This window comes from Globicephala melas, chromosome 13 (genome assembly GCF_963455315.2).
Source record: "Globicephala melas chromosome 13, mGloMel1.2, whole genome shotgun sequence".
In the NCBI taxonomy this organism is placed as follows: Eukaryota; Metazoa; Chordata; class Mammalia; order Artiodactyla; family Delphinidae; genus Globicephala; species Globicephala melas.
In genome coordinates this window covers 3,962,833-3,982,346 of record NC_083326.1, presented here as the reverse complement: position 1 = coordinate 3,982,346, position 19,514 = coordinate 3,962,833, and the positions used below count along the sequence as shown (strand labels likewise).

General features: G+C 51.4%; 1 protein-coding gene across 1 annotated transcript in view; it reads left to right on the top strand.

Moving 5' to 3' along the window:
* The first annotated feature begins 13,050 nt into the window (after positions 1-13,050).
* SKOR2 (SKI family transcriptional corepressor 2) overlaps positions 13,051-19,514 on the top strand; it is a 41,796-nt gene continuing 35,332 nt past the window's right edge. The window contains exons 1-3 of the mRNA XM_030868282.2: positions 13,051-13,328; positions 15,447-18,094; positions 19,125-19,188. Coding sequence (XP_030724142.1) covers positions 15,497-18,094; positions 19,125-19,188 — 2,662 coding nt within the window. The 5' untranslated portion in view covers positions 13,051-13,328; positions 15,447-15,496. The remainder of the gene's footprint in view (positions 13,329-15,446; positions 18,095-19,124; positions 19,189-19,514) is intronic.

Below are 19,514 nucleotides of genomic sequence, written 5' to 3'. Positions count from 1 at the left end.
CTGGGCACGAGGGACCTTTCCGAAATGTTTGCCCCAGCAACTCTCCCCCCACAGTGGATAAAAACGCCCACCTCGGGTGAGAGCCTTGGAGTTCCCCCCTCAGACATCTAACTGGACTCCAAACCCGGAAATCCTAAGCAAGAGACCTGTTTCCTGGGAGGCTTTCAACTTACACGCATTTCTGATCCCATTGCTGCCCTCCTTCGTTTTAGGCGCCTTGATCGCCTAGGTAGGGATCCAATTTTTATACTTTCGAAGCACTCAGGGCTGGAGAGAGGCCCTTCTCCAGGCAAATCCCGCACGGCCGATCCTCGGAGCGCGAGAAGGTGCTGTTGCCGCAGAGCCCAGGGCCAGGGCCGCGCGGTGCGGTTAAAAAGAGCAGCAAGCAACACACACGAAACCTTCTGCTGAGCCTGGGATCAGGGACCCAGGTCCTCGCCCCTGTCCGCCACACCCGCCGGGAAGCTCCCGCCCCGCCTCCGCCTTCCGGTGACCCGTCCACCGCGAGTCTCGATGGCGGAGACCACCCTGTGCCACGGTTTCTCCCCAGCCGACTCCCGGGAACCCAGGGAGAGCGAAGCCCGGCATGACCTCTGTTCTCAGAGTACCCAATCTGAGAACACTGGGTCCCGCAGCATTTCCTGCCTCTAGGCTGAGAGAGGAAAGGGGTGTGATGGACTGAAAGTTAAAGGCATTATCCTCCGCCCCTCCTAAGCTTCCGAACCGCACAGAAACTAGTCAGAGAAGCCCGGACTCGCGCCCTGAGCTTCTTGGACGCGACCCGGCTGGACTGCGGGATGCAATTCGCTCCGCTTAGAAGAAATCCAATGCATCCACTGGCCTCTAAGAGGAGCTGCCGCTTACGACAGGGACGAGAACGGCCCGGTGCCTGCAGAGGCACTGGTAACCCGAAGAAGCTGCTTCAGGATGTGGAGGGCAAAAGGCCTCCGGCATTTCCTCGAGGCCCAGGGGGCAGGGCTAAGGGGTCCGCACAGACAGCCAGGGGAGTCCAGGTCCGCCTGCGGAAGGCGGAGCCAGGCCAGCCGCTGCCCCGGGGGAAAAGTTCCTACCTAGTGGGGCGCGGTAGGCCGCCGCGCGGTGCCAACTTCCTCCTCCCAATGAAAGAACGCGCCCAGAGCAGGATTACAAAGAGAGCGGAAGACCGTTTTCTAAACCAAAGCCTCACCCCATAACACTTGCCCTTCCCTTTTCTTTGGAAACTCCACGCTGGAGCCTGGGGACCTACGAGTTCCTTCCTACCCGAACCGTGGGACGCTCAGAACACGCAGGCACTTTCTTCCAAGAACCCGCCGCGGCATGGAAACTGGAGGAGAGCGGAACGATTAGAGCTTGAACTGTTCGCGCTCTGTCCCTCGATTATTAAGTGGAAAGACTAGGAGGGTTCTCTCGTTGCCTGTGCATGACTCATTCTGCAACCCTCTGTCCCCATTTCTTTTCCATAAAGAGGGCCGGTCTCAACTGCCAAAGTTCCAAATGTGGCCATAACCCCAGCCCTGCTACCAGGCGTGGAGTAGAGATCGAAAGACGGAAAAGAAGAGCTCTGAGTTTCCCATTCAGATATCCACTTCTCTAGCCAACAGTCTCCTCCCCCCACCTCCAATTCTCCCACCCCAAACCCCGAAAAAAATATCACCGTCTTCGGTTATAACGCTTCGATTTATATCGAAGCTTCTCCCGGTGAGAGGGTCCCGAAGCTTGCAGCGGGTAGCCAGAGCTGGGCGCTAAGGCCAGACTTAGATTTTTCTCCAGAAGCTAGTACAAAGTGGAATAAGCAAGGGGGGCACCACACCCGGAAACTAGACTTGAATTTGTGGGTGAAAAGCGCATGTAATCCGGAGACTTTCTCCCCCACTGTGGTCCAGCCCCACACCACCACCAGCCAGCCAACAGGTTTGCAAACCCTGTTTCAAGCCCAGGAAACTTGATCCCCGTGCATCTAGGAGAGGGGACTCCAGTGCGTGAAGTCACTGGGTCGCAAACCTGACTTGCTCAAACGCAGCCCTAGGGTCGGCTGCGGCTTGCGGGCGTGTCGACTCTGCCACGCACAGTCGGTCTGGGTGCCTCCCACCCGCCAGCGCCGAGCTGTTCTCTTAATGAATTACTAATGAGTTAAAATTGGGCAGCAGGCTTAATTAAAGCGTAGAGGCAATGTGTTTACCACATTGTAATTGAACTCATTAGGGCTATGGCTTTTTGTTTTTTAAGCAGCCGCCTTCCTTCTCTGCGTCGAATAATCTATGGGAAGCGTTTATTAGAGAAGGAGGGGGTAGCGGAGAAACAGTCCATCAATTCTTTCAATGAAAAAGACAGGATGAGAATGGGGGGAAGGGTAAAACCTCTATTCCGTGGATGTCTCGGTGGAGTCAGGGCTAGACCGAGGCTTCCCAAAGTTCCAAGGGTAGAATGATCTGATGAGCGCCCCGCCGTTTGGGAAGTTGCCAAGGGAGGGACCAGGCCTGAGCCAGAAAGGCTGCCTTTGTAACACCACAGTACTCCCAAATTCGGCCTATATCCCCACCATCCCCGGCCAAAGCGCTGGACTTCGACTGGACTCCCTGGCTGGTGCTCACCCTTCCAAGCGCCTGACGCTCATAATGAGATGGATTCTGCTAACTTTTCTTTTTAAAGCGGCATATGAGTTTGTCCCTAAAGCTTTCCTCCCTGGTAGTGCTGGGAAGGACTCATTCTCCTTTCTCCAGTTTTCCCAGCACCCCTCCCCACCCGCTGTTCTGAAGAAGCACATTGGGTGCCCAGGATCAGCGCCCCCTACAAATCCGCCCCCCGCCCCCCGGGCCTGACCTCACCTCAGGTGGTCTCTCCCCAGAAGACTGGGGGAGGGTGCCGGCTTTTAGTGCACTGCCCTCGGGCAACACAAGAGAGGCGCACCTGTGTGCCCTGGGATAACACTTCTCCTGGCAGGGAGCCCAAGCTGCCTGTCCGGGCTGCATGTCCCCAGAGCAAATTGTTCCCTCTTGCCCCTGGCCCCACTCCAATTACCAGGTCTCCAGCCCTCGCCTCCTTTCCCTTATGTTTGTACCCCTGGGCGTGGAAGGGTGATGGGTGGGAAGCTGAGGTCGGCGCAGGGCTCCTCTCCTTGCCCTGCCCTGCCTGACCAACAGGCGGCGTCAGAGACCTAGGTCTGGGCTGGGGAGTGGGGGGTGCGGATCTGAGCAAGCTAAGCCGAGAAGCTGGGCTCGAGGAGAGCGACCCTCACCCCAAACTTACGAACTTGCCCAGGAAGCGAGTGGGAAGAGCTGGGTGTCTGCGGAAGACCACACAGAAGGGGAGAGTCAGGACGGGACAGAGTCGCAGTGGAAAACCCGACCGCGAGCGAGAGTGCAGAGGACCGCGGGCGACGGGCCGCGAAAGCGGATGTCGCGCGGGGGGAGGCGGCCGGCGCCGCGGGAGTCAGAAAGCGGCAGTGGAGCCGCGGAGCGCGAAGCAGGCGGGGTGGACTGAGCGCGGAGGGCTGAAGACCGCGAGGGCGGCGCAGACAGGTAAGTGGCCTCGTCCTCCGCGCTCGGCTTCCTCTCCTTTGGGGAAAAATGGGTTGAAAGGGACTCCAGGAACTTCTGACCGCCGTCACAACCCCACAGCTGACCCCTACCTCCTCTCCTCCCCTCCCGCTTTAAACGCACACCCCTCACCGTTTGTGGGTTTTGTCAAACTCTCCTACCCTGTCCATCCCTCCTCCTCTCTCCGCCTGACCCGGGAGGTTGAGGTAAACTGTCTCTAATTTGTTGCTAAAAGATTAACTGCAGAGGGCAGGTCGATTTGATTAAGGCAATTAATCTTTGGTTACAATGTTCTAGTGTCATTTGCGTGCGTGAGGGCGGGGAGGGGGACCGGAGAGAGAGAGAGAGAGAGAGAGAGAGAGAGAGAGAGAGAGAGAGAAAGGCTAACGAGACTTTTTGGAGACGCTGTGGAAAGAGGCTACCCTGCCCGGACTGCGGCCACGTCTTCGCTCCCACACCCCGCAGCCCCAGAGCCCACGCGCGGTTTCAGCACTTCCAAGCCGGGACAGCGACTCCCGAGAGCGCGGCTAGTAACTTCCGGGTCCCATCCCTGGAGTTCACACCTGGCAAGCAGAGGCAGGAGCTGACCGGGAGTTTGCACTTCGCAGGCAGAGGCTGGAGCTGACCAGGACGAAGGGTACACCCTCCGCCTTCCCCATTGCCCAACCACTGGGCTTCCCTTTCCCCACTTCAAAGCAGGATCCGGTCAAATACAGTCCCCCTAAATCCTCAAGACTCAAGCCCACCTGGAGGCGGGAAAGGGAGAAACCCCCAAACGCTCCTAGTAAAGTTCCCAAAGCTGGAGTTTTCTCTTTTCGTGAATAATTAACGCTGGTCATAAATAACTGATGGAGGCAGTGGAGAAAAGGAAGAAGGAGGAGGCAGGCGAGAGCCAGGGCGGCCAAAGAGATCGAAGGGTTTGTTAAAGGACCATTAAGTAAGCCTTGCTGGGAACGGTATTCCTCTGTAGATCACAGAGAGGTTACACCCAGGAACCCCGGCGTGGGTAAAAGCAGGGAAGCAAGGCACCCAGGGGAGTGGGGTTGTGCTGACCAAGCCCGGAGCACCTACCCAAGACCCAGTCTCAGCACTTTACCCATTCCCTCTCCTCTATCCAGAACTCATCTTCCCAGAGCCCTTTGAACTCTAGTCATCCTCTAGCCATCTGTCATTCACATCCCCACACCCAAAGTGCAGAGAAGTTCTGGGCTAGATAGTAGAGGCCCAGGGGTGAACCCAGGCTTTGAGCTCTGTCAGTTCTTCCCCAGCCTGTGGCAAGTCCTGCCCACTCCCAGTTTGCAGGCACCTCCCCAAAGCCACCTCCTCACTCCATCCCAGACCATACCATTTCATTCTTTTCAAACTGGTCCAAAAGTTTGGGACTTCAGCCTCTTGCTTGTTCATTCTCATCTTCCTACACCAAACCTTGAAGAACAGGGTAGTACACACTCACACACACACACACACACACACACACACACACACACACACTGCTCCATGCTCTTCCCCTGCCCCTTCATCATCTCCAATTCCTGACTTCTTTTGAGGGTCTTAAGCACGCTGACCTCTGGCACCTTGTGTTTGCCCCACCTCTGAACTGAGACTCTTAGGTAGGGGTCTCAGAATCTGGAAGAAAACCTAAGAGGAAACCCTTGCTCCTAGGTTGGAGGCCTATGCCAGAGCCTTTTGGCCCCTTTAGGAGACACTGGCCTCTCCCCAGATGGCTAGCCTCAGGTGGCCAGTGCATGCTTTCAGAGTGAAACTCCTGAGGGCCCTTAAACTGAGCATCCAGCACAATCCTTCACAGGGCCTCACTGAGTCCTTTCCACAGCAAAGCCATGTCTTATCTTTTCCCAGTGCAACTTGGGATAGGCCCTGGGAAGAAAATATTGTAGACTGTAGCAACCACCACTGGCTGTGAGGTTGGGTTCCGACTTGCGGGCAGGCAGAAGCCTTTTTGTAGCCTTTCCATTGGTTAACAGCTTCCATCACCCCCACTTCCCTAAGGGCCAGCTCTGAATATACCAAAGGCCAACCTGGCTTTTCTGGGTGGGAGCAGAGAGTAGCTTCCAAAGAGGAAGGTTGGTGGCCAAGCCTCAAGGAGTCTAGATTTTTAATGAAAATTTTCTCGTCTTTATGTGATACGAAAGAAAACACTAAAACCAGTTTTATTTTCTCACCCACTTCATCCCCATCCCAACACTCTCCACACCCTGAGCCCTTACCTTTTAAAGAACTGGGAAGTTCTGAATGGGGAAGGGAAAAGGCGAGAGAATAGGGACAGTTTTAGGGAATTGTCTTCTGCCTCAGTAGGGATACAACAACCCAGTAGGGTTGTGAAACTAGACAAAGGGGTGGGAGGAAATCAGATCTGGGGGAGAGGAGGCCAGCCCTGGAGCCATGGGTTGTTTACTTCTCATATAAAATATAACTCCCCCAAGCAGGAAGTTACTGCAAACATGTATCAATAATGAATGAATCTCCTGTAATAAAATACTTACATAATTAGCACAAGTCAAGTGGTTGCATTATGTTAACCTTTTGCAACTCTGAGATGGAAAATCTTGCTCCAGAATTCCTCAGAATGCCATTTTCATTCTCAGGAGAGGGTGAGAGCCAAGCGCTCACCCAGCTTTCCACTTTGTTACAATATGGTTTTCCATTTCTGAACCAGAATGTAAGTACTTCTGAAATATAACAGAAAACTCTCTTTGGTGAATTCAGAACAGTCATTAACATTCAGTTTTAAGTGAATGTTAACAGTAAATAAAGAAATCTCTTGATTGTAATCATAGTAACAAAGCAATAATTACCCAGTAGGTGGTCATCAGTAATGATAAATGTATCATTATTACTGTGTGAGTCTGGGAACTCCGTTTTGGAAAGTACTTCAGACTTTTTAGTAGCATGGCTGGTTACAAAGCATTTCTTAGCCTGAAAAAGCCATATAATTTTATACACAATTTAGGTGAAAATAAATTTAAATCTGTATATTACATTTTTAATTTCAAGTTAGTAATTAAAGTTGGTTCATTATATCTCCTCTGAAACCCTCAGCGCTCATCTCCATGGTTTGTTTGTACAATTTGTTTCTAAGACACCCAAGGTTACACAGTTCTAAAAGATGGAAATTTTAATTATTTGCCAACATTAAGAGTTTGTCAGTGATATCATAATGCATCTTGAAAAAGTTTGGGATTGGTTATTGTCTTTGATCTGGTTAGCTATGCTTTCACTTTGAACCTCATGAGGGAAAGCCTTTTTGCTTAAAAAGTACTCTTAAATACACAAAAATAGAAAATTCCTCTGAACATTCTCTCTGAATTTTCACTGGCTGCTATTTTTTCAGGAGCAAAAAAAAATCAGTGACTCAGATTTCTACCCCCCTCTACCCTGGGATTTATTTTGCTATTATCTAATTTCACCTTTTGCTACCACTGAGCTAACAACTGCAGGTAGGAGGAAAGCTGAAGGCATGATGCTTATTGGGCAGCCTGAGAGCACATGATAGTTTAATAATGTATTAGCTAATGGGATCAAGCTTGATGGCAAAGTAAAAAATTTTCAAATGGGGAGGGAGGGCGTGAGAGGGAAGAGAACAGGAAAGGGGGAAAAATGCCTTTATTTCCCCAGGAAATAAAATCCAATGTTCCCTCCACCAGTGTCACTGGGGAGATGTTAAATGTATATCTATGTCATTTTCTCTCTTGTGACATGTCAACAGACAATCTACAGCCCCTCCCCCTACTCCTACTCCTCTGCTTCCCCTCCCCAAGCTTTAAAATATCCTGTTCCACACCCTTTCTGCATCCTCAGCCTCAGTTACACGTTAAATTGCTTCCCTGAAACAAAAGAGCCAGTGTTTTTTGTTGTTTTTTTTTTTAAGCCTCAAACAGCATTCTTGTTCTTGGTGGTAGTTGGAATCTTCATACAATTAAAGACTCTTTTGCATAAATCCACTGAAATACTTGCCTTAGTTTTCTCTCCCACAATCTCTATTTCTTGCTCCACTGTCTCCTTTTCCTTTCTCCCTTTTCTCCTCTCCCTTCTTTAGGAGTGGCAATCAAAAAAAGGCAAGCATCTTTCCTTCTTATTCATTATTACAGCAGCATCTTTGAGACGCATCTTTGCCAATGAAAACTCCATGTAGATGCCTATCCTTTTGTTGTGGCGGCCTAGGTTATTCAGGAGCAGAGACAAAAGCCTGAAGTGATGTGATCTAAATGAGGTCTGGGGTTTTCCAGCTGGGACCACCTCCATTTCAAAGGACCCCCTCCCTCCCAACATGGGGAGGAGGGAAGTGGAGGGGGCTGGTACATATGTGTATGCAGGCACAGAAAGAGAGAAAGGAGAAGACAGGGAAGGGAGAGAGCCTAGTGGGCTCTTCCTTATGCCAATGTCCCTCTTCGATGCACGTTCGCAGGTTGTGTTCAGGGAGCATGCATCCATAGCCTATGTGTGTCATCAGGTATTTTGTGTTCCTTTGAATTTTATCTTGGTCAACTAATATTTGCTAAGTAACCATCAAGTATACCAAGTTCATGTTCCATTCTGGATTTTATTACTTCATGTAAACTATGTGCACATGTGAGTACTTTGCTGTGTTTACAAGTTTGTGAGGACTTGTGTAGAAATGTGCATTCTTTGTTATAAAAAAAGAAAGTCCAATAGCAAATGTTTCCATTAGTCCCTGGCCTCTGTGAACTGGTAGGGTAAGAGCTTTCTCTGCCACTGACCCAAGGACAGGTTTTCTTGTGAGAATGGTTTCCTCTGATTAAGGGGAATTAAGCCTTGGTTCCTTCTCCTACAGTCTTTATTTTCTTATAAAGGTGTTTGTTTGAAAGGTAAGAAAGAAACTACTGATTCCCATAGTCATTGGTGCATGAGGAACTCAAGGGATCACTGGGGCAGGGGTGCAGTGCAAAATGTGTTCATTTTCTCTTCCCTTCCTCAATTACGGTTTAGATTTTTAGGTTTGTGCTCTCATTGTATGTACTTCTCCAGGGATGCTCTGGCCCCAGGAAAAGGGTTCCCGTTTATGGACAGTATTTATTAAGAGAGGGCTCAGAGGCCTTTCTCATTTCTTCTATGATTTCCATAATGGATGAGTTTTGGTTTGCTCCTGGTCCTTGGTTTCCTTCATAAAACTCCAGCCAGAGCAATGGAGGAAAAACCAGGGAGTCTAAGCTGGGCTTGCCAGGCTGCAGAAAGCTCTTTTGGGTAGAAAGAGGGAACTGAGGGCTATCAGCAATTATTATCATATGGCCATTACCATTGCTAATTTTTGTTATCAACTTATTTTAACTTGGTTAAGCAAATAGTAGCTAAGGTTCTGGCCACCTGTATACAAAATAAACACTAGACCAATTTAGGGGGCAGGATAATGAAAAGGACTAAGATTCCTCCGGGGAGTTTGGTTCCCTCTCTACTCACCATGAAACTAAAATGCCTTTGAAATCTTTTACTCTGGAGCTAGTAAAGACTTCAAACATATCTTGTAAGAGTACAGGCCTAAGCTTGTCTCCATTCTCCAAAGAAGGTGCTTTTAAAGCTAGCATGTATTAAATGACTACTGTGTGCCCAGCATTTTACATATATTATCTTATTTAATTCTCATAATACCCCTGTGGGCTACGTATCAACCTCCTCATTTTGCAGATGAAGAAACTAGGGCTTGGGGAGTTTAGGTATCAAAGCAAAATTCCACAACTAGTAAGTGACTGAGGAGAAACTTGTACCCAGTTTCAATCTAACTGCATCTCCTGTACTTTCTGATATATGAGAATTCTTCTGTCCCTGGTAGTTTTGCCAGCCTTCCAGTTTCTTTCTGGGCCATACAGGTCTACTTTTGCAGACTTGGAACTAATAGGGAAACCATTTCTTGCCCTACCTGATGCAGAAATACCAATGCCAAGGACACCCATTTCAGGGACACAGAAGCAGTAATATTCTTGCCTAAGAGCTGAGAATGGGGTAAGAGGGAATGAGTGAGAGAGATAGAAACTGTTTTTTTGATCTGTAACTGTCATGGGTTCTCCAATACCCAGGCTGGGAGTAGAATGAGAAGGGATATCTGGTGTCTCTAATTTTAATGAATTTATATTAAGGCCTTTATCTTCCTTTCGTGTCAATGCCAAACACAGGCGTGGGGGTGGGGAGTGGCTGGATTTCTCAGTCCTTTTAGATGGAGCAGGTGTGGCAGAAGTACGGGGGTGTGTTTCTGTGTCGCCCCTTGCCTCTTAAGTCTGCAAGGCCATGCTGGAGCCCAGAGCCGAATCTAGGGCTCCGATGATTGCAGACTGGGAGGCTTCTTCCGGGAGGGCCTTGAACGCAGTAGGATCTGCTGCGCCACGGAGCTCTGCATTGGCGTCAGCACCGCGGACAGCTCCTCGGCTTTGCCCTTCCTCTCGAACCTGCCGGGATTCCCACGCTGCCTCTCGGAACGGTCTGCTTCCAAAGTGGAGGGCATCCTGACCAGGTTTGGGTTCGCTTCAACCAATTGTTAAAACTGCAGCTAGAAACCTCCGTCCACGCTGCTGCAACCGCCGCGTGCGCCTGCATGGAGGCGGCGCTTCTCCAGTTCCGAGGGAGGCAGCTCGGTTTGTGGTTTTCCTTTGGGTCCGGTGTCTGGGCTCCTTTACCTGTCCCTGGCTTGGGTAAACCGCAGCCGCCTGGAACGGAGATGAGAGTGGAAATGCTCTCCTCCGTGCGGTGATAGATCATGCAAACGGGTGACACCAGTTTAACCAACAAAACAATTTGAATCAATTAGCCGGCTGAGGAGAGTCCCGAGGTGTAAAATGCATGTCTGCTCGAATAGGAAAGCATTGATTAACTCGGCCCCTACCTGCTGCCTCCCGCCACCGCCTGCTCCTCCCTGCTGCCCGCCTGCCAGGGTCTCGGGGGCCAGGACAGGGACTGACAGGGATCAGGCGCCCCTGGTCCGGAAAAGGAAAATGGAAGATCAGTGGAGAAGAGTAGTGGAGAAGATCAGGAGACCTGTTCAAACTTAGGGGACAGCAAAGAATGAGAGAGATAGTGAGTGACAGAAAGTTGCTCACAGACTCAAAAACGTATAAAAAGACTGTAATTCCGAAGTCCAGCTCCAGACCCATGGTGAGGATTTGCTGGACCACGGAGTCTGGCTTTGAACAATTGTTCTCCACCTTCAGCTTCCAAAAATATACTTGGCCTGACAGCTCAAACAGGCACCCCAGAGTCACTGGGGAAATAAAATAAAAATGCTATTTTTAGAATTATTTGTGCAAAAGTACTTAACCTAACATCACACGTTTCTCTTTCCAGTGAAACTTCTTTGCATTAAAATAAAGTCACAGGTTTGTATGGCAATAAGCCACCAAGCTAATGTACAAATGTTTATGTTGAAAGATGAGGTAAGGGGGTGGCTACAGGTACCACTCAGGCATGGATTTCATCCTCAGGGTAAACAAGGATGGGAGGGAAGGCAAAGATTCATCCAGTTTCTCTTTTCAAAAAAATATGTTTTTACAGACTTTTTTTTTTTAAGTAGGGATCTGTAGGGGAAGAGGAACCTTTTGGGGGCAAAGATGGAAACAGCGAAATAAAAGGGAATAAAAGCACCACATGATCTTCCTTCTCGGCAGCGACCACGCATTTTCCTGTGGTACATTAACAAGGTGATAGGACTTTTCATTTCTCCCCATTTTCGGTCTTAAAATCTGCCCCATTTTCAGGCTTTCTTTCTAGCAGCCTGGGCTCGAGGAAGTGTAAGCAAGCCGAGACCTCCCTTTGTGGGAGCTCCTGACCTCAGAGAGGAGGAATAACCAGTCCGGGCCGGGAACCTTCAGAGGAGCAGGCGTGCAGGCAGCCTTCAGCCTTCCGCAGGAATGGATTCGTGAATGAAAATGACGCTCTTTTGGCAAATGAGCCAGGCAGGCATAGTGTGAGTTTCCCTTCTTCTAGGATGGGGGACTTCGAGGGCACTAGGGAGGGAGCGTTCAGTTGACTTCAGCCCCTTAGAACAGAGCCTAATTAGTGCCGATGGTGACTTCAGAGACTAGGAGTTGGGTGAAATATTTCACTGCCGTTTGAAACTTATACCAACACAAACGTTACAAGTTTCATTGCTCTGAAACTGTGTTTTCTGCATATTAATTTAAAATAGCCACAATTCCTGTATCCCTCACTTTTTGTTCAATTGACTCCCTTTTGTTTTATTGACCTTTAATGAAGTGTTAAGATTTCACACTTGAATTTAGTGATGGTTTGTTGTTGATACTATGATGTAGTCCCCGTTGGGCTTCCGGGTTAGTGGGGGTTGTTCTTTCAACCATTTCTACAATACGACTGCCCACCTCTAAGGCTATGTGTTTCACCAGGCAGCAATCGAAAATTCAGCTCTGATAGTAAGGGAAAAACTTAAAAGTTCTTCCAATCCCACCCCGTGTAGGTATTCTTCTTAGAATGTCCTCTAGATACGCAGCTTCTTCCATTTCTGATAAACGAGAGGTGGTCATTTTGACTCCTAACAGCTGATCAATGAGGAAGTAATATACTGACACTTCACTATATTGTATGTGTGCCTTACTTTGGGAAGCTATAGGAAATGGTCTTTTCCCATCCTACTTCTACTTCTTCTTCCCTTTATGTAAGGGCATGTTTCTACATAGTTCCCTGAGAAATTTACTTCTCTGGGAGCATTGGCAACTTGCTCAAGTGCTTTCCTGTCTCACCTTTTCCTTGTGCTGAAGTGGCCTGCATGTGTTTTATAAATGGGATGGAGAACTATTCTGAATGAAGTTGACTGACGAGTGCACACATGCACTCATTGGGGTCCTCACTTAATTGCACACTTTCCAAAATAGAGAATGCCACTCTGTATCTTGTCCTAAAAAGGCAAATGTGTGTTCAAAAGTGAAGACATTCTCCACGCTTCCTTCCAAGTTTTTAGATTGAGCACGCTTTGCAGAACGCCCCCCCCCACGCCCCCTCCCGCCCCGCTTTTCTCATTTCACAGTTTCAAAGGAGCACTGAAACCATTCTATTCTCCGGCTAACTGTGAACTGTGATTCCTATATCTTCGGAGACACAGTGAGGCTACTGATTTGCACTGCGTACCTGAGAGATCATTCGCGAAGGAGGGTGGCTCAGAGAAATGAGGGGAGGAGACAATAACTGGCAGGGATACAGTCAATTTAGAGGCGTCCTTCTAGAATCCGGGGCCTCCAGGATCCAGGTCCCCAGGATCAGGCAGACTATATAGCTTTCCACTCCTAAATCAGATCTACGGCTCCAGCACCACTGCTGCGTTTGCTCAATGGAGAGGTTGTTGGCAATTGCGGGTTGGTTAGGTGTTAGCTTTCGTGCCTGCTGAGAAAGGATCTCGAAGCTGCTCGCTCTGCCTTTCGCTCTCCCCCCTCCCTCCCTGTAACATGCCAGCCCTTTAATGTGGAGTGTCAGGGAGACGGTGACGTCACCTTGCCCGCTGGGTGGCGTCCCCTCGGTCCGACACGAGTTCAGAGACAGAGAAAGGCGCTGTCAGACTGCACTCCACCTGGGGCTCGCCTGCCGCGGGTTTCCGCGCGCCCACACTTTCTGCGGTCGAGGGGACGCCCCGCAGCAATTCAGGCGGTCATTCTCCGCGGGCTGGGGTACAAGCGCCATTAGAGTCGACGAGCGCCAGGATCTTCACGCGGAGCCCTCTGAAGTCCCGCCCGCTGGATTCCAGGACCCGCTTGGATGCTTCGCCTCCGAGCGACCTCGGAAGATGGGCCGGCAGCCACGCGCGTAAAGACAGCTAGGGATTACCAGGTACTGCCGGAACCAGCCGGCCCCCACTCGGCGCACAGCTCGCGGTTCATTATTTGGGATCCCGAGCGGTGGGGTTTTCCGATTAGGTTGAGGGGCAGCGGAGGGCTTCGGTAGTGATTGGTTTGGAAGCCTGGGGAGTTAAGTTGAGGCTTGTTGGCTCGTCAGTCAGATAGGGAAGTTCGCCAGCTTTCTTTCTCAGTTCAACTAACTTTTAATTGTCTCTTCTTCCCTCACTCCCTTTTAAAAATCCCCCAACCTAAACCCTCTCATTTGTGTCTCTGCTCTGACAGGAGTCTCTGGGAGAGCTTGGGGTGAAAGTGGAGCACACCCAGTAGGAGACATTTCTGCCCCGTCTACAGCTGCTCAGGCTGCGGGTCTCTAGCCAGCTCCCCGCTAGGCCAGGCCCGCTGCGCGCATTGCCATTATCCCAGGGTCTTATTAAGATAATAAGAATCTTGTTTGGGAGGGGAATGAGGATTGAAGGACCATTTGGCAAAGTTAGGGCTGGTTATATCAGGCCCAGGTATCACTGTGCCATTTAACACCCCGTCCCCTGGAAATATTGTCTTTGATCCATCCGAAGTGACAGGCCTGGCTTTCGTCTCGTTGATCGCATCGAGGTTTGTTCACCCTTCCTGGAGGCCACAGAACGTAATGAGAGCTGAGGATCCAGGGGTCAGAAGGGCGAAGGTTGTCGGGATAGAGGTCACAGGAGCCCAGAGAGGACCAGGATATGACAATTTGGGTAAAGGGGTACACTTGTGTATTCACTGAAATCTCTGTAATAACAAACTCCAGTGTCCTTGACGGAAAGTGGTGATGAGACGGCCACCGTTGATTTTCCAGGGCAAACGATAGTCTTAGCAGCTGCCCTGGACAAGTAGCTGTGCAAAGGTCACTGTCAGTTTTGCAGGGAATGAGCCGCTTTGCTTGTTTTGACTTAGCAGTGTTGTCACAAAGGTTTCTTTCGCTTGTTTTTTCTGTATTTTCAATTTACTGGCTGTTTTCCCCCATTAAGTATCCCGGTTGACCAGAGATGACAGGAATTTTACCGCAGGCCCAACCCTGGGCTTCCGCTTTCAGCGCTCCCACAGATTACCTAGTCCAAGGATTATTTCTACCGTGGGGCACTTCCCCCCACCCCCAATAAAGTAAAGAGATATCTACATAGATCAGAAAAAGAAATGTCACAGAAAGTGGTTCACCTTTCAACTAAATTTGCCTTTTAAAGCCCATCAGTAATGATCCCCAAGAATTGCTCAGTTTCTTTGCACTGTTTCTGGGCTTAACACTCTTGCCTGTACTTATTTGCTCATTGTCATGGAAATAACAGGCAAACAGTTTTTGAATATTTTCAAGTCTACAACTTCATCTTTTAAATCCACCTATTGGAACCGGAACTACTCAATTTTAGCAAGCAGTTTTTTGAACCCTTGAAAGTGAAACGCCTGTTTGGTGCAATCTTGCCTATAGGTTTGTACATTTTCCCCAAAAATTTCTAATTAAAGTATCAAAATATCTAATGGCAAAGGCAAGGGAGAAGGGATTTCGTTTTGCTTTAATGAGCTGTGTCTCAACCAGTAGTGAATTTCCCCCAAGGAAACCACAGATGCCACAAAAATTACTTTTTAAAAGGTTTGGGTTTTTTTTTTTTTTTAATCAAAATCAATCTATTTTCAAGCAAATGCGACTGGTCTCTCTTTTAAAATTTGGGCTTGAATGGCTAAGCCTCAGTTTTCCATAACTTTTATAACCTGTACTAGTTACCACTGTCATCATTACTTCCTAATTTATAGCAGGAGTGCCATTTTATTCTAACAGCTTCTATAAATCGGGGATAAGATCTTGAGTTTCTTAGGAACTGACTTTTTAAAAATTTACTTTGGATATTTAGAACCGAAGAAAAGTAATTCCAAATTCCTGCATTTCCAAAGGATGACCTTGAGGAAATTTAAGAGATGACTTCCTTGTGTCTGAAACTTGCTTCCTTTGCCCAGTGATAATTATATCTTAACCAAAGCAAGGAAGTGATTATAATTCTTCAGTTAGCGACTCAACCCACCCCTCTCTTTGTAAACTGAAAAAGCTCTAGTCAACGCTTTCTCCTTTCCCTTCCAGTCTCCAAGGCCGACCCGGAGAGCTCGGCCCGGGCTTCCGCGGCGGAGGAGATGGCTTCCAGCCCGCTGCCGGGGCCCAACGACATCCTGCTGGCATCGCCGTCGAGCGCCTTCCAGCCCGACGCGCTGAGCCAGCCGCGGCCGGGCCACGCCAACCTGAAACCCAACCAGGTGGGCCAGGTGATCCTCTACGGCATTCCCATCGTGTCGTTGGTGATCGACGGGCAGGAGCGCCTATGCCTGGCGCAGATCTCCAACACCCTCCTCAAGAACTTCAGCTACAACGAGATTCACAACCGCCGCGTGGCGCTGGGCATCACGTGCGTGCAGTGCACGCCGGTGCAGCTGGAGATTCTGCGACGCGCCGGGGCCATGCCTATCTCATCGCGCCGCTGCGGCATGATCACTAAGCGAGAGGCTGAGCGTTTGTGCAAGTCGTTCCTAGGCGAAAACAGGCCCCCCAAGCTGCCTGACAACTTCGCCTTCGACGTTTCGCACGAATGCGCCTGGGGCTGCCGTGGCAGCTTCATCCCCGCGCGCTACAACAGCTCCCGCGCCAAGTGCATCAAATGCAGCTACTGCAACATGTACTTCTCGCCCAACAAGTTCATCTTCCACTCCCACCGTACGCCCGACGCCAAGTACACGCAGCCGGACGCAGCCAACTTCAATTCGTGGCGCCGTCACCTCAAGCTCACTGACAAGAGCCCCCAGGACGAGCTAGTCTTCGCCTGGGAGGACGTCAAGGCCATGTTCAACGGCGGGAGCCGAAAGCGCGCGCTGCCCCAGCCGGGCGCGCATCCCGCCTGCCACCCGCTCAGCTCGGTCAAGGCGGCCGCTGTGGCAGCGGCTGCGGCGGTGGCGGGAGGTGGGGGACTGCTGGGCCCGCACCTGCTGGGGGCGCCCCCACCGCCGCCCCCGCCACCTCTGGCCGAGTTGGCGGGCGCGCCGCACGCGCATCACAAGAGGCCGCGCTTCGAAGACGACGACGACTCGCTGCAGGAGGCGGCTGTCGTGGCCGCCGCCAGTCTTTCGGCCGCCGCCGCCAGCCTGTCGGTGGCCGCGGCCTCCGGCGGCGCCGGAGCGGGCGGGGGGGGCGCGGGGGGCGGCTGCGTGACGGGCGTTGGCGCCGGCGCGGGCGCGGCGGCTGGCGCCAAAGGGCCACGCAGCTATCCGGTCATCCCGGTGCCCAGCAAGGGCTCGTTCGGGGGCGTGCTGCAGAAGTTCCCAGGCTGCGGGGGACTCTTCCCGCATCCTTACACCTTCCCGGCTGCAGCAGCCGCCTTCGGATTGTGCCACAAGAAGGAGGACGCGGGCACCGCGGCCGAGGCTCTAGGGGGTGCGGGCGGCGCGGGCACGGCGCCCAAGGCCGGCCTGTCTGGCCTCTTCTGGCCCGCGGGCCGCAAGGACGCCTTTTACCCGCCCTTCTGCATGTTCTGGCCTCCGCGGACCCCGGGCGGACTTCCCGTGCCCACATACCTACAGCCCCCGCCGCAGCCGCCCTCGGCGCTCGGCTGCGCGCTAGGCGAAAGCCCGACCCTGCTGCGTCAGGCCTTCCTGGACCTGGCCGAGCCTGGCGGCGTGGGCGGGAGCGCCGAAGCGGCCCCCCCGCCGGGTCAGCCCCCTCCGGTCGTCGCCAACGGCCCGGGCTCCGGCCCGCCGCCTCCTGCGGGCGGCGCGGGCGCTCGCGATGTGCTCTTCGAGTCGCCCCCGGGCGGCAGCGGCGGGGACTGCAGTGCGGGCTCCACGCCTCCGGCCGACCCCGGCTCCGTGTCCGGGACTGGGGCCGCGGCCGCCGGAGCGGTCCCCGTGGGTGCCCGAGTGCCCGCTCCCCACCACCCGCACCTCCTGGAGGGGCGCAAAGCCGGCGGAGGCAGCTATCACCATTCCAGCGCCTTCCGGCCGGTGGGCGGCAAGGACGACGCAGAGAGCCTGGCCAAACTGCACGGGGCGTCCGCCGGCGCGCCACACTCGGCCCAAGCGCATCACCACCAACACCAACAACAACCGCACCAACACCACCACCACCATCATCCCCCGCAGCCGCCGTCGCCGCTGCTGCTGCTGCCCCCGCAGCCCGACGAGCCGGGTTCCGAGCGCCACCACCCGGCCCCGCCGCCGCCCCCACCCCCGCCCCCGCCGCCTCCGCTGGCCCCGCAGCCGCACCACCGAGGCCTTCTGTCCCCCAGTGGCACCAGCTGCAGCTACCCCAGCGAGGACAGCTCCGAGGACGAGGATGACGAGGAAGAAGAGCAAGAGGTGGACGTGGAGGGCCACAAGCCTCCCGAGGGCGAGGAAGAGGAGGAGGAAAGTCGAGACCCCGAGGACGACGAGGAGGAAGACGAGGAGACAGGGGTCCTGCTAGGGGACCCTTTAGTCGGGGGCGGCCGATTCCTCCAGGGCAGAGGGCTGTCGGAGAAGGGGAGCAGCCGGGACCGCCCGCCGGCTGCCGCGGGCGCTTTCCCACTGGCCCTGAACTCCTCCAGGCTGCTGCAGGAGGACAGAAAACTGGGTGACCCCGGCGGCTCGGACCTGCCCCCGCCCCCGCCCCCGCCGCTGGCCTGCCAGAAATCAAGCGGCGGCCTTAGCAGCAGCCCGGGCAGCCCGGTCCACCATCCATCACTGGAGGAGCAGCCCTCCTACAAAGATGTAAATATCCCCTTTAGGCTCCTTCAAGCTAATTATTATTATTTAAATGCACCTTTAGGCTGAATCGGTTACATATGCGCAGGAAAGATGAATCACCAGATTTCCCCACAGAAATGAAATATTCAGTGTGTTTGGGAGGGCTTCTTTCCTACCAACTGTCCTCCATAAAAATGTAGTTTCTGGTCTCTCTCTTACAAAGCCTCTCAAAGGCCTTGGGGCCTCTATTCCCCCCTATATTTAAGTTGGCTGCTTATAGAAGTTGGGAAAGACCCCTAAATTGACCAAGTCCTTCCTCTAATCTACCAATCTCTTTTGCCCAACTCCCTGCCCCCAGTTGAGCACAATTGTTCCCCCGGAAGCAGTGGGACCACAAAACTGGTGCAGTCTGAATGATCCTATCATTTTTCTTCTCTGTAATTCAGTGCCTCCCCGAACCATGACCCAGAAAAGATCAAAAATACATTGACTTCAAAAGTTAGATTCAGTTTTATTTGAACTGCTTTAATCAAGGCTTGAACCCCAGAGCTCTAGCCAGGATGGACACTTCTGTAAGACATTGTGTCCAGTAAAACAAAAGGCAGACTCTTTAGCAAGACTGGCTTCTCCCAAACCAATCTCCACCCACGTGAAAGTGCTACCTGGGGCCCCTAAAGACCAAAGTTAAACTTAAGTGGCTCAGCCTTGTGTTCACTCAAGTGTGCATAGAAAGCACTCTCAAGGACTTCAGAGTGAAGTGACTCTGTCCTAATGTAGTGTGGATGTGACAAATAATGTGGTATTTACAGAGTTGATTTACAGAGTGTATAATAGGTGCATATTTAACATACTACTTCGTAAAGGATAATGCAGGTACGTGCAGTCGTACATTTGTATTTAAGCACAACTATTCAGAGAAGATAACCATCAAAAAATGAAGTCTCCTGAGGCTCCATGGAGTCACTTTTATTGATGCTTCTTCCTGCTGACTGTTGACATTAGCATATGGTTTCATCCAGGCATTGATTTGTGTCTCTAATTCTTCTCCATACAGAATCAGAAAACTAAGGAAAATAACCAAGTAATTTTATCTACAAAGGATGAAAACAACTTTTCAGGTAAAAGAAAATAACCCCCCAGTTTTCTTTCCTGCATTTAACCATTTCTGTGAGACTCACACCCAGCATCTCCTGCCTCTACCACCATTCTGTGGGTTTTCATCCATTGAATTTTGAATTTTTTCATACTACAGTTTATATTTTAATGGGCAGCATTTCTGTAGTTTCCAAGCAATGGCAATTTTCCAGATAACAGCACTGTTGCCCCCAATCTCAACATACGTCTTTGCATTTAAATGGCATCAGTACTCTAAACATACACAGATACATAAATACATGTTAAAATTCTTGGATGTCTTTGTTTCCCACTTGTCAGTACAGACTCA